We start from the raw sequence: 13,999 nt of genomic DNA, 5'->3' as shown, positions 1-13,999 counted from the left end.
GGGGTGGTCAGGATAGGTTTTCCTATAGATTGTACCATGGGTTTTTTCCTGCCGTTTTGTTAAAATTAGCGCCATTTTAATATTAAAAATACTGATTTTTAATATTGAAAATAAAAGCATTTAATATCTCTTAAAAGGGCAACCACATCTGCTATAAGGGGCAGAGAGGGGAGAGAAGGGGCTTCATTTGAGTGCTCACGCTGTGGAGGGAGGGTACATGACAGGACACTCCTCTGGTGCTGTGTGGGGCTGTGGCACTGGGGCAGCTGGAGAAGAGGCTGCCTGCCACCTGCTTGTGCTCTTCATTAGCAGGGGTGGACAGGGGGCCCCTTCCTCACTTAGGCCTGGGGCTGCAACGGGGCACTGCCTTAGGCCAGCGCCTTGCGGAAGGTGCTCCAGGCGTGGAAGCAGCGGGTGAAAGCATGCTGCTCGTTGCCCTTGCGGACCAGGCGCAGGCGGCGTGGCTGCTCACGCTCTTTAGACCGAATGTGCTGGATGTACACCTGGTGGGGAGGACAGTGAGCCTCAAGCGTTACCACCCCCAGGCCTGCAGACTCAGCCATCCCACCACCCAGCTCACCTGGCAGGCCTTCAGACTCAGTTTGATCTCCACCTGGCTGGTCTGGGTCCCCACCCACATGTAGACCTATGTGGACAACAGGGAGGCAGTTACATGGGTACATTGGGAACATTCCCCTTCTGGGGACAGAGTTCCCATTTACAAGTGGGTGGGCTCCCCTTGAATGGGCAGGGCCTGTGGGGACACGATCCTCACCTCCCGGCCATTGTCTAGCAACATGATGTCATCATCTGCCAGGTCATCTTGGCAAAAGTCAGAGCATTTCTCAGTCACTGCAAAGTAGCCCTTCTCATTGGAGCACCTGAGGGGTGAGGTGAAGCTCAGAGTCAAAAGCAGAACTGAGACTAAGGGATCTGAGGGAAGGTCAGTCCTGGGCCTCACCGGAAGAGCCGCGTGTGCTTCATGTACTCAGCATCATCGTCATAGGGCTTCTGCACCCCGATGCCCACCCAGAAGAAGTTCTCGGGTTCTTCACCTTCGTTGATGACCTATATAGACAAAGGGCCAGTCCAGCCCACGGCCCTTGCCTGCCCTGGCTCACCTCCCTGCTCACCCACCTGCCTTGTTACCTGCTTGCTGTAGGAGGCATCAAACATGGTGTTCAGTATGTCTTCTGCCAGCTTGGCCTCGTCAGGATCAGATGCTCGGCCCACCCAAGCATACACAATGCCTTGGTTGTCCTCACTCTCGAAGGGAACCTGGGGAGCATGCAGGGAGTTCAGGTCAGGGCTGGCCCCCTACCTGGATCCACCATCCTGGCTCACACCCAGAACTCCACCTTGAGAATGAAGCAGAACTCGGAGTTGAGGAGACTGGAGTCAGTGTTGATCTGGATGCACCTGGGGAACGTGGGGGTTGTCAGCAGGAGGTCAAGGCCGTCTCCCCAACCCCTACCTGCTGCTGTGCCCTCCCTGGAGCCAGACACCTGGTACAGAGGGCGCTGCCATTGGTGCGGATCTGGTAGAGGCTTGGTTGCAGAGTGCCCTGGACCGTCTTCCTCTTGCCACGGTGGATGATGAACTTTCTCTTGAAATGGGACAGGAACTTGGGGTTCTCCTGCTGCTGTGTCATGCGTACCACCTAGGGGCATGGAAGTTTCAAGGGTAGCTCCCTGGGCCCCCAAACTTCCCCAGGTCTGGGTCCCACCACACCCCTCCACTGGCTTGCAGGGTGTGGCAGGCACCTACCTCCAGTTTGCCAGGGAAGAGGCTTTCAAACTTCTTCTGTAGGCTGAAGGTGAAGGTGAGCCAGCCCATGTTGGAGGCCTCACGGCCCTGCCAAAAGTATACGATGCACTGGAAGTCCTCCTCTGGCTGCTTTTCCTCTGCCTCCGCAGCTGCCTCCTTGCCTTCATTGCCCTCAGCCTTGTCTTCTTCCTTGTCTGTCTTCTCCTCTTCCTCGTACTCTACTGGGACCCAGTACCTGCCAGTGGGAGAGCAGTGAGCAGCGGCTGGGCGGAGCTCAGGGGAGGGAAGGGAAGTGTGCTGGGGTGGCACCTGCATAGGAAGACATAGCAGTCCTGCGTGTAGAAGTGGCCGAACTCCTCCTCTGGCAGACGTGCAAACTTCTTCCCTTCCAGCACAAAGCCCTCCATGCCGTCCAGGTCCTCATTCCACTCTTCCATCAGCTGCTCAGCCTGTGGACGACAGGCCCCACCCGCACAGGCCTGAGCACCGCTCCACACATAGGCCCTGCCCCTGCAAGTCTCAGCCACGCGCCATGCACAGGCCCCACCCCCACCTCTGCCAGTGCCATTGGCGGCTGCCTGGGCAGGAAAAGTGCTGTCAGGTCAGCCTTCATCTGCTCTTTCTTCTCGACGTCACGCTTCACCTTCCCGGAGAGACTGGGGCCTGGCAGAACGGCTTCCGCATTACGCGTGTAGTCCACCATCAACACATCATCCCAGTTCTTGAACTTGGCCTTGAACACCTGCCAGTGCAGGAAAGTCATGAACTGTGAGGGGTCCAGCATGGTTAAGATTAGGGTCTGAGGAGGTTGGTGGAGGCTCAGAAGCAGCACACAGGGGCAGTGCCTGGGAGGCAGGACCTAGGAAGGGCCATGGGGGCAGGGCCTGGGGCCCAGTTTTGCATGGCAGAAATGGAACCGCAGAGGAATCAGGGCATGACAGGGTCCACAACAGTCTCTGGAGCATGGAGCACACCTGTGCCTCGGTGCCCTCGAGGCTGCGGCTGACCAGGGCATGGCGTGGCCGGTGCAGCATGGTGCACAGCTCCTGGCCCAGCTTGAGGGCAGCAGCGCGCACCAGGCGTGGGGACTTGCGGCCTATCCAGATGAACACGTCAGACCAACAGTCCAGGATGTACACACAGCGCGTGTCTAGAAGGCTCTGTAGCTGCAGAACCAGAGGCTGGAGGTCAAAACCCAGTCATGGGGATAGGGAATGCTGTCTCCAAGCCCTCCTGCATGTCTCACCAGCCGCATCCCTGGCATCAGCTCCACCTTGGGACGTTTCTTATGTTCCACAGAGAGCTTGTAATTGATCTGTGGCAGTTCCAGGTAGCCCAGGCCCAGGCCCACCTAGCAGGATAAAGAGGAGAGCATGGCAGGACTGGGGTCTGGGGACAGTGGCCTCACCCACACAGCCCCTGCTTGAAGGCAGCCTTACCTGCAGTGCTGCTCACTGCCTGCTCTTGTCTGTACCCATTGCTCCCTCCACCCCCAAGGTCATTTTAAGAATATCCTATCAGTGGAAGGGGTTTTAAACAGTGCTTTCCCTGGCTGTCCTTTACAGGTCCTAGCAATTTCTAATTCTCTAACTTGTCCCTTTCCTGCTCACAAAATCCCTGGGGCTTCCTGTCACCCACAAGGCCAGGTTCCAGCCTATCCCAGGTGCTTCTGTCTCCCCCTCCAGCTCCACCTTCCTGTAAACACCCACCCTCACACTCTTTCTTAAAGCCAGACCTTTGCTCAGGCTATTCCTTCTCCAGAGGGCGGCACCCTCTCCCCACCAAATTCCAGAGCCCATGGACACAACAGAGGTGCAAGGCCTGTCCCCCAAATGGCTGGTGAACTCTGGCCAGCCCAGCACCCCGGCACCCCAACTCACCTTGTACAGCTTGGGCTGGGGTGGCCAGAAGTCATCAGGCACATGAGTCTTGATCTCAGAGGGTTCCCCACCTAGCACCTCCCAGAACTCTGGGGGCTCCTGGCCCTGCACCAGCAGGAAGATTTCAGCCTTCCCTTTCCGCTCGTTCTTGTTAATTTTCTCTGCAAAGAGTCTTAGGGCAGATGCAAAACCCTCAGTGAGGTGCACTCCTCCCATTCCCACTTGATGGGCTTCCCTAACAAAACACAGTCCACACTTCACTCATACCTGGCCTTGGTGGTGCTGCTCAGTGTGGCCTGGGCCCCCCGCCACACATAGATGCCCAGTCCTTGGTCCAGCAGGAAAACAAACCTGGACAGGAAGGGGCAGGAGGTTGTTGTGATGGGGAATGGGGCAACGACCCCTTGTCCCCCACTGATGGGGAGGAGGATGAGTCAAGCACACCCTTCTCACATGTTGGGGGTTTACCTTGGGTCCAGGGAGGTCCCTTTGAGGGGCACAGGTTCTAACTTGATGTTCTTTTTCCCATACACACGGTACATCCTGGAGACCAGAGCAAGAGTGGCTCAGGGTGGGCACCGAGGGCTCAACTTAGCCCTTACACCAGGGGTCCTCAAACTATGGCCCATGGGCCACATGCGACGGTGTGATTGTATTTGTTCCCGTTTTGTTTTTTTACTTCAAAATAAGATATATGCAATGTGCATAGGAATTTGTTCATAGTTTTTTTTTTAAACTATAGTCCAGCCCTCCAACGGTCTGAGGGACAGTGAACTGGCCCACTGTTTAAAAAATTTGAGGACCCCTGCCTTACATCCTCCCCTCCAGCCCTTCTCAGCAGAGTCCAGGTTACTACCACCCACCCCACATGTACCCTCACCTGGTGACATAGTGAGTGTCTTCTACAGTGTAGAAACCACTGGCTGTTCCACCCTCAATGTAGGAGATGTCATTGTCAAACACCTGTGTGTGAGGGTGTGGATTTTCATCACTGAGCTGCCCCCTCCCCCACCAAGTACCACCTATCAGGCAGGGCAGAGTTGTATACAGGTGAATGGGATGCTATAATATAAAGCTATGACAATGTTAACAACAAAAAATGATCTGTGCCTTTAAACACACATTATGGTGTTGGATGTGTGCACAAAAATGCCCACAGCATATTTATTTATTAGAGATAGAATCTCACTTTGTCACCCTCAGTAGTGCTGTGGCGTCACAACTCACAGCAACCTCCAGCTCTTGGGCTTAGGTGATTCTCGTCTCAGCCTCCTGAGTAGTTGGGATTATAGGCACCTACCACAATGCCCAGCTATTTATTGTTGCATTTGGCCAGGACCAGGTTCGAACTTGCCACCCTTGGTATATGGGGCCGGTGCCCTACTCACTGAGCCACAGGCTCCATGAAGGCATATATATATATATATATATATTTTTTTTTTTTTTGAGACATAGACTCTCACTTTTGTCACTCTCGGTAGAGTGCCGTGGCGTCATAGCTCATGGCAACCTCAAAACTTGGGCTCAAGTGATTCTCTTGCCTCAGCCTCCCAAGTAGCTAGGACTATAGGAGCCTGCCATAACACCCAGCTATTTTTAGAGGTGGGGTCTCGCTCTGGCTCAGGCTGGTCTTGAACCTGTGAGCTCAGACAATTCACCTGCTTTGGTCTCCTAGGGTGAGCCATTGTGCCTGGCCTCACATAGCATGTTTAGATATGTGTGTATCAGAGTATAGGAGCAGGCAAGGGTATGGAAGAGTGTAAAATCTGGGTAAAAATGAAGAGTGTGTGTGTGTGTGTGTGTACATGTGTGTCTAAGCATAACCAGTGGGCGGGTGAGCAGCCTGCTATCCCTCATTAGTAATTTATTTAAGACTGGACCCTGGTCAACCCTTGGCCAAGCCTCCTTGGCACAAAGCAGGCCACACCCCTAACTGCTATTGGCCCCCCTCCCCATCTCTCTTGACCACACCCCTTCAAGCCTCTGGCCACTGCCTATGCCAGTCTAGTTCTTGGTTGGGACCAGCCCCATGTTCTAGGCCATGCCTTCACCGAGCCAGGCTTTGCTGTCCTCATCCTGTCTTAGGTCCTGCTCAGCATCCTTGACCCCACCACCTTTAACCTCAGTTCCCTACCCTGACCATCAACCCCACCTGCCCGTGTTTGGGGCCAGGCAGCGGCCAGGCAGCACTGCACAGAGCCCTCTGGGTGCCCCTCTCTCTCCGCTCTTAAGGACTGGCACCTGCAGGAACTCTTCGCTCTCGTCACCCATCTCCTCCCGCACCGTGCGGCACTCAGCACCCAGGTAGTTGCGCAGGTTGACAGCGTGGATGGCAGAGCAGGCTTTCTTGTCGAGTGTGGCCTCCCCTCCAATCCAGTAATAGATCTCCCAGTTCAGGGAGCCGCTGTCATCCAGAAAGGTCTGAGAACCAGGAACCACTGTGTCACCAGGGCCCATCCTGGCTTCCCAGGTTTCCCCAAGAGAGCACTCTGTCTGGCAAGGGTTTCCCAGCCCAGGATGTACTGCCAATGTTGCCTGGACCACCCCCACCCAGCCTGTCTACCTCCCAGATAGCCTTACTGACCAGAACAATGGAGCTGGGAACTCGGACCCTAAATGAGGGCGTCGGCCCCACAGTGTGCCAGGCCTTACCTTCAGCACAATGTAGCAGTCGGCCTCATAGAACTTGCCGTGGAAGGCTTCTTCTACCAGCACAGGCACGAAGTTCTCGATCTGCCAGATAGTCAGGCCAGGCAGCTGCCCCACGTCCTCCGTGAAGAACTCAGAGTAGTCGAGGCGTGGCTTCTCCAGGCCCTGGTCCCAGCGCCGCACCTTTCCCCCAGGGGCCTGGGCATCCACACTCTGCTGGGGTCACAGTCAGGGTGTGGCTTAACTCCACAAAGCCACTTAAGCTGGTCTCTTTGCTTGCTATCCACCTCTGGATGACAGCTTGGGCTGTCCCCACTTCTCAAGGCCCCCCTCTCCCTCTTGGCCTAGGTCTGCCTTGAGCCGAGTCTAGCCCTGGCCTGGCTTACTTACCTCCTGCTTTTTGTTCTTCTCTTGCGCCACATCAGACATGCCCTTCAGCACCTGCTTGGCCTGGTCATCCTGGGCTGAGTCCTTGCGCCTCCGCAGCCTCATTTTTCGAGCCAGGGGGTCCTTAGGCCCACTCCCTGCTTAGGGGAGGGGCAAACCCCTGAGCCCTGGCTGGGCCTGCTTCCTTGGGCATCCAGCCAACTGGGGCCAACTCTATCCCCCAAGGTCCAGAGAGCCATATCTCGCCCAATTCACAGAGAAGTAAGGTACGAGACAGGAGCCCCTGCACCCAGGCCAGACCTCCCCTACTCACCAGCTGCTGCTGCAGCCACTGTGGCAGGGGAGGCACCTGCCAGCCGCAGCTGGTTTTGCAATGAGAAGTCGATGTTGTACCACTCAGCTGTGCGGTCAGCAGGCTTAGGTGGCATGACCAAGTTGGGGTTCTCCCTCACATCTAGGACCTGCACCAGAGGTGAACAGAGCTGGTGCTGAGCTTAAGTTCCCTGTGTCCCTCCCAGCCACACCACACCCAATTTCTTCTTGCTCTTGTCTGCAGGTGTTAAGTCCAAGAAGCCTGGGGCTGCAACCAAGAGACCTGGGTTCTTGTCCAATCCATCTCTACTTGTGAGGCTTAAATGATGCTTTTGAAAGCATCCTGGAGGCTGGGCCCGGTGGCTCACGCCTGTAATTCCAGCCCTCTGGAAGGCCAAGGCAGGTTCAAGCGTTGGAAATCAGCTTGAGCAAGATTGAGACCCCGTTCTCTAAGAACAGTTAGGCGTTGTGGTACGTGCCTGTTGTCCCAGCTACTTGGGAGGCTGAGGCAAGAGGATTGCTTGTGTCCAATAATTTGAGGTTACCGTGAGCTATGATGCCATGGCACTCTACCAAGGGCAACAAAGTGAGATTTTTGTCTCAAAAAATAAGTAAATAATAAATAAAATAAGTGTCCTGGACACAGGGATGTGGCTCACCTTTCCCCCACAGCCACCCTGGCACTGGCCACCTCTCCAGGAGGCCTCTGCTGGGACAGCCTCACTCCAGGGTACAGCCCTCTGCTCACCCATTCCTGAGCCCTTTCCCCACCTTCAGCATAGCCCCGCCAGTCCTGACCTCAATCTCTGTCAGGAAGTGGATGGCCTCTGGGAGGGTCACCAGGCGGTTCTTGTTCAGGACAAGCTTCCTCAGTTTTGGGCACCTGTGAGGACAGAGCCAACTCAGGCCCCAGAAAGGTGACAGACAAGGGGGGATGGGTGGGGAAATTTCTCGTTTTCGGTGAAGGGAGGCAGGTGGGACTAGAGGAACTGAGGGGGTGGGGTCCTCTGTTCTGCCTGAAGGACTTCCCAGAACCAGGAGACCACAGTAGCAGGCACTATGACCTCCAGAAGGAGACTGAAGAAGTACCGTGTTCCAGACTTACATGTCACTGGGGCCCTCAGATCTGGCCCTCACAGCACCCTCCCAAAGGCTTCTCTGGGGAACCCAAAGTGGGAATTGCTGGCGTGGGACTGCAGTCTCATTGCCAAAGGCAAGTTAACCCCTCTCTGTGCTGCAAGGCCTGCATAGGGCAGGTTCTGGGTTCTGATGCTGGGGCTTTCTATGCTGTGAGGCCCTAGACATCCCCAGCCCCACCCAGCACCTGCAGAGACTCTCGGGAATCAGCTCCAGGTTGTTGCTGGCGGCCATGAACTCCTCCAGGCTGGTCAGCTTGCCAATGCCGGAGGGTAGCCCATCGAAGTCCAGCTTGTTGGAGTTCAGGTACAACTTCTTCAGCCTGGTCAGCTTGCAAATGGCTGACTGGAGGGGAGCCAGGCAGTGGTCAGAGCCAGGCCCAGTGGCCTCCCCCCACTCTCCCTGAGGCCCAAACGCACAGGCAGTGAGGTGAGCTGGTTGCGGGACAGATTCAAGGTCTCCACGTGTACCCACTGGTCGATGCACAGGGACAGCTCCGTGATCTGGTTGCTGCTGAGATTGAGGCGGCGCAGGCTGGGCAGGGTGTACAGGCACTCGGGCACCCGCGCCAGGTCGTTGCAGGACAGGTCCACATCTGGGGGAGCAATTCAACGAGGAACAAATAGCAGAAGCCAGGGGGCAGCCAGCCCTAGCGTGAACCCCAACTCTGCCACCTCCAGGCCAGTGACAACCTCTCTGAGCCACGATTTATCCACTTGGAGAAGCTTCCTCACTCTGGGTAGGTCTCAGCAGAGAGTTAGAGCTCAGTCTGCTGCTACTAGTGGCCACCACAATGACAAACAATCACAGAGCTGCATCCCTTTTTCTCTGGGAAGTGGTCCAGGAAGCAGGGCTCAAATCCTTTGTCCAGAAGGAAGCAAGAGAGCCCAGAGGGGACCAGAACTCAGGGGCTGCCCAAGGACTGCCCTGACCTGCGAGGTTGCTCAGGCCTTCCAGGCTGGTGGGGAGGTTGCTCTGGGTGCGCTGGGTGTTCCGTAGGTGCAGGGTTTGCAAGGCTGTCATCGCTGGGAGCTGCCTGCCAGGGTGATGTGGGTAGTCAGGGGTAAGGCAGGGCCCACCTACGAGGTGTTGAGGGCAAGGCCTGGAGGGGCAGGCCCAAGAGCCTGGGGCCCAGAGGGCAGGTATGTGTTCAGGAAAGAATGAGGCTGAGGGTGGCGACTGGGCAGGGTAGACGAGAGAACAGGACTGAAGTGGGGGCCCACCGGAGCTGTGCGTGCAGCAGCGGGTTCCCATTGAGTACGAGCGTCTGCAGGTGCACCAGGCGGCGCAGCTGTGGGGGCAGGCTCTCCAGGCGGTTCTCGCTGAGGTCCAGGTATAGCAGGTCAATGAGGTTAATGAAGAGCTGGTTGGGGATGGTATCAATGCTGCAGGCAGGCATGGGTGGAGCAGTCTGAGTGAGTGCCAGACACCCCCCAGGCCCTACCCAGCCCAGAGCCCCGCCCGCTGGCCCAGCACCTGTTGTGGCTGAGGTTCAGCACCAGCATGTTCTTGGCATTCTCCAGCTCCCGTGGACACTCTGTCAGCTGGTTGTAGCTCAAGTCCTGGGTGGAATGGGCAAGGCCTAGGTCAGGGTCTGCCAGGCCTCGGAACCAGGTAGGGCATGGGGTACGGGGTAGATAGGAGGGCTTCAGGGACAAAGGGACATAGCCAGGACCTTAGCGGGAAGGGTACCCATGTGAAGATGGGATCACAATGGCCCTAGAGACTTTCACGGTGAGTGGGGACGAAATGGTCTGGATAGCATGAGGGCCAGGTGGGTGGGTAACCACTGACCAGGACTGAGAGGTCATCCAACTTGAAGATGTCATCAGGAACGCCAGAATTCTTCAGGCTGTTGGCTCGGGCTACAATGGCCTGGGCATGAACCATAAAAGTCCATGATTCCTGGTTTCCACCCCCCGGAATAAGCAGGGAGGCCAGGGTGAGGTGCCTCCTCAGGAAGCCCAGCGGAGGCCAACCCTGAGTTCTCGCCCACCCCTGGCATCTCTGCTCAAACAGTCCCTCCACTCAGCAAGCTCTTCCTATCCTCCCAGTGAGCTTCTATTCGTACCTCGAAGTCTAGCTCAAATGTGCCCCAGAGCCCAGGACAGGGCTCTCAGAAACATTTTCTGACCAACCCCTTTCCTTCTTAATTTCAGAAGGCAGGACAGGTATAGATCTGACTCAGAGTTTTTAGAACAGAGAGAGGACTGGACCAAGGAAGTCAGGATGTGGACTGAGAGAACGTACACTTTGTCCTCCCTCAGGGCCGAAACTCCTCATACCACGTACATACAGAAATGTGAGGCAGAGTGGACAGGGCCAGGGAATGGTGCCATAATTTCAAGCAAAAACAGGAGCAACGGCAGCCACACAACATCCTCCAGCCTCCTGTCCCTGCCCCATCATGCTGCTGCTCCAGGTGCCTCCCTCGGAGGCAGTGTTGCATGCTCTGTGACACTGGTTCAGATCAGAAATATATGAAAAAGTCCATATAGAATAGTTGGAACCTGCTCAGCCTGAGCTGGCAATCATTACTCTAGCTGTTGTGTAAATGGGTAGTGGGAATTTGCTGGGGATTTTTAAAGCTTTTTTCCCACAGAATTCTCTGATTCTCATGGGTTGCATTACACAAAGTACTGCTGTAACTTCTTGCAACAAGAGAGCCCCTCTTGTGACACCTGGGCCCCTGAACATGACACAGAGGTGAGCAGAGATGCTGGCCCAGCCTGGGATTTGGCCCTGGCCTTTCTTCTCCCCCCTCACCCAGCAGCCTCCTAGCAGCACTCACCCGCAGTGATGGCAGGCTGGACAGCTCCCCATGAAGTGTGGTCAGGTTGTTGTGGCTCACAGACAAGTGTTCCTGGACAGGGACCAGGAAGCAGAGGCTCGGTGGGGTGTCAGAGTCCCTGTGTGCCATTGCTTCTTTGTACCATCCCAGAGGGCCCTTGTCCATAGAGGCCACCCTATCTCTGAAGCACCCTCCCTCACAGCCCCTTCCTGTAGACCTCCCAGGACAGAGTGCTGCTCCCTCTGGAGATGCTGTCTGCCTTCTCCCCAGGCTCTGCCCACCTGGCTCATCTACCTTTCCTGCTTGCCCAAGCCCCTTACCAGCTTCTGCAGGGCAGCCAGCTCCTCTGGCAGGTAGCAGAGGCCAGTGCGGTTCAGCTTCAGCCATCGCAGGCTGGTCATAGCCTTGACATTCTCAGGGAAGTAGCCACCCTGAGGTAGGGGAGATGCCACGGTAAGGCTTATCTGAGAGTGGAGAGCCCCACTCCACCACCTTGCATGGTGCCTGGTGCCCATGGGAGCATTTTGGTAGCAACAGAGCCATTTCTCACCAGCTGTGAGACATGGACATACCACTTCATCATGCTGAGCTACAATTTCTTCACCATAAAATGGGACTAATAAAAACTCCCACATGGGCGGCGCCTGTGGCTCAGTCGGTAGGGCGCCGGCCCCATATACCGAGGGTGGCGGGTTCAAACCCGGCCTCGGCCAAACTGCAACCAAAAAATAGCCGGGCGTTGTGGCGGGCGCCTGTAGTCCCAGCTACTCGGGAGGCTGAGGCAAGAGAATCGCTTAAGCCCAGGAGTTGGAGGTTGCTGTGAGCTGTGTGAGGCCACGGCACTCTACCGAGGGCCATAAAGTGAGACTCTGTCTCTACAAAAAAAAAAAAAAAAAAAAAAAAAAACTCCCACATGGGCGGTGCCTGTGGCTCAGTTGGTAAGGCGCCGGCCCCATATACCGAGGGTGGTGGGTTCAAACCCGGCCCCGGCCAAACTGCAACAAAAAAATAGCCGGGCGTTGTGGCGGGCGCCTGTAGTCCCAGCTACTCGGGAGGCTGAGGCAAGAGAATCACTTAAGCCCAGGAGTTGGAGGTTGCTGTGAGCACGGCACTCTACCGAGGGCTATAAAGTCAAACTCTGTCTCTACAATAAAAAAAAACAAAAAAACTCCCACATGGCAAAATGCTGGACTAAGATTCATCTTTCTTGCTGGATGCAGCCCCAGGAGGGCCAGGCCAAAACTGGTGATATCACAGGTGATATCCCAGTAGCCCGATTTATGGTAAACTTGACTCAAATCCCTTCTCCCTGCAATTCCAGGCCCTGATTGGGCTGTTTGGGGTGGGGTCCCCCAGAACCTCTACAAGGGCCCCACCCATGCCCTCACCCTGTCGTAAGCATACAAGGAACTGATGGTGAGGCCCAAAACCCCACTGTGCAGAGGCCGTGGTTCCCAACCTGCCTGGCACAGCCTCGTCCCTTCACCCCCACATGAGAATGTCCACCTCAACACCTCCTGCCCTGTGGCACAAAGTCAAGGGCAGCAGGTGCTATTAGTGCCCTTGGCTGGTGTCCCCTACCCACTATGGCCACATTCCTGGCTGGTGACTCAGTGTGTTCCAATCCAGTGGAGACAGAGGAGGCATCCCAGGTAAGGATGGTGGGGATGGAGACAGGAAAACGGGGGCAACTGCCTGCTGCTAGTATTAAAGGTGTGTACACATGTGGGTAAACGGAAAATCCTGGCTGCCCCGAGCTGACACCTAAACTGGCCTCAACCAGACTGCCTCTTACCCACCCTTCAGGTGAGGCTCACCCTCCTGCTAGCTCTTCTCTCCCTTCCTTCTCTGCCCCCACGCTGGTCCTGCACTTCCCACCTGTTCTGGAACTTAAAACCTTTCTCACCAACTGGCAGAACAAGGCTGGACTCCAGGCCCTCCTCCTCCATTCTATCAGCCCAGCAGCTGCTCAGACAACTGCCACCGCGGCCTCACACACACTCCACACAGACAAATCTCACTACGTCCCATCCGTCTAAGAAGGCTACTTTTATTTCTTTATTATTATTATTTTTGAGATGAGTCTCAACCTGCAGCCCTGGGCAGAGTGCTGTAGCGTCACGGCTCACAGCAAACTCAAACTCCTGGGCCCAAGCGATTCTCCCAAGCAGCCGGGACTATAGGCGCCCGCCACACCCCCCGGCTATTTTTTTTGGCCCGGGCTGGATTCGAACCTGCCAGCTCCGGTGTATGTGGCTGGCGCCCTAGCCTCCTAAGTTACAGGCGCTGAGCCAAGAAGACTACTTTTAAACCTCTTTGCTGAATAAGAAAGCCCAGGCTCCTAAACGGGAAGTGACTTGCCCAAGACCACACGTGATGGAAGTGGTGGTGGGAGGGACAAAGCAGTGATGACCCGGGGTCCAGACCCACCCCTGGGCAGCTAGGCTACCAGCCCTGAGTCAGGGCCTGGCTTTGATGTGTGACCTCAGAGGTGCGGGGAGGCGGGAGCACGGCCTCACCCACCCCCACTCCATGCTCTAACCCAGGAAGAGACCAGGGACACAGGGTGGGGCCTCCGAGTCCAAGTGTTTGCCCGGTGCCGCCGTGGCTCGGGCTTACCCGTGCCCGCACTGAGCGTAGGCCTTGGTAGTCCGTTCCGGGCAGCGGGAGGCTGGAGAAGAGCCCCACCCCGCCCTGGTCGTGTCCCCGGCGGCGGCCGGGACGGGAAGCAGGGACCCGCGCGGCCAGGCAGAAGGAAAGGCTGAGGAGAGGCTCGCCCGCCATCGTCCTGGCTTACCTTGAAGTCGTTGCCGCTAAGGTCCACGCCGCGCACGAACGGCAGCACCCCGGTGCCCTCCATGGCGCCGCTCTCGCTGCCGGGCCGGTCGCGGGGGTGGCCCGGGGAGCCGCGGGCTGGGCCAGTGCCGGCTCCGCCCCTTTAACTCCCGCGCGCCCGCCGCGCCTTCGCAAGGCGGGGCCAGTCTGCTCCGAAGACGGGGAGCTCCGCGGGGATGGGCCGGGCTCACCAGAGGCTTTAGGTTTCTCGGGCCCTCCCCTTCCCGTCTATTCGGTGACC

General features: G+C 56.6%; 1 protein-coding gene across 4 annotated transcripts; it reads right to left on the bottom strand.

The window, feature by feature from the left end:
* Window positions 1-120: 120 nt before the first annotated feature.
* FLII (FLII actin remodeling protein) lies at window positions 121-13,881 on the bottom strand. Of its 4 annotated transcripts, none has more exons than XM_053569170.1 (30): window positions 13,721-13,881; window positions 11,244-11,354; window positions 10,924-10,995; window positions 9,927-10,007; window positions 9,609-9,694; window positions 9,356-9,517; window positions 9,065-9,168; window positions 8,552-8,727; window positions 8,320-8,477; window positions 7,794-7,878; window positions 6,997-7,144; window positions 6,687-6,823; window positions 6,300-6,512; window positions 5,931-6,068; window positions 4,528-4,610; window positions 4,116-4,190; window positions 3,915-3,998; window positions 3,648-3,819; window positions 3,014-3,118; window positions 2,742-2,933; window positions 2,321-2,509; window positions 2,077-2,216; window positions 1,768-2,002; window positions 1,506-1,660; window positions 1,359-1,419; window positions 1,150-1,278; window positions 962-1,068; window positions 776-881; window positions 581-646; window positions 121-503 (listed from the first exon to the last, which is right to left on the bottom strand). In XM_053569170.1, the coding sequence occupies exons 1-30, from the start codon at window positions 13,781-13,783 to the stop codon at window positions 369-371; spliced, it is 3,768 nt and encodes a 1,255-aa protein (XP_053425145.1). In that variant the 5' UTR covers window positions 13,784-13,881; the 3' UTR covers window positions 121-368. The 4 variants fall into 4 exon arrangements, with proteins under 4 accessions (XP_053425145.1, XP_053425142.1, XP_053425144.1 ...); XM_053569167.1 differs by having other exon boundaries at window positions 122-503; window positions 5,889-6,068; XM_053569169.1 differs by having other exon boundaries at window positions 122-503; window positions 5,889-6,068; window positions 6,300-6,509.
* Window positions 13,882-13,999: the final 118 nt, after the last annotated feature.

This window comes from Nycticebus coucang, chromosome 18 (assembly GCF_027406575.1).
Source record: "Nycticebus coucang isolate mNycCou1 chromosome 18, mNycCou1.pri, whole genome shotgun sequence".
In the NCBI taxonomy this organism is placed as follows: Eukaryota; Metazoa; Chordata; class Mammalia; order Primates; family Lorisidae; genus Nycticebus; species Nycticebus coucang.
Note: the sequence above shows the minus strand (reverse complement) of the source record. Positions and strands in the feature narration are given on the sequence as shown.

Bases quoted from the DNA above. Each gene is read 5' to 3' on its own strand.
- FLII (XM_053569167.1), bottom strand. From the start codon at position 13,783: ATGGAGGGCACCGGGGTGCTGCCGTTCGTGCGCGGCGTGGACCTTAGC. The intron at 7,145-7,793 runs GTCAGGACTGGC...CCTCTGGTGCAG, and splicing joins ACTTCCTGACAGAGATTGAG to GTCCTAGATGTGAGGGAGAA. The intron at 2,934-3,013 runs GTGAGACATGCA...CTGGTTCTGCAG, and splicing joins TGATGCCAGGGATGCGGCTG to CTACAGAGCCTTCTAGACAC.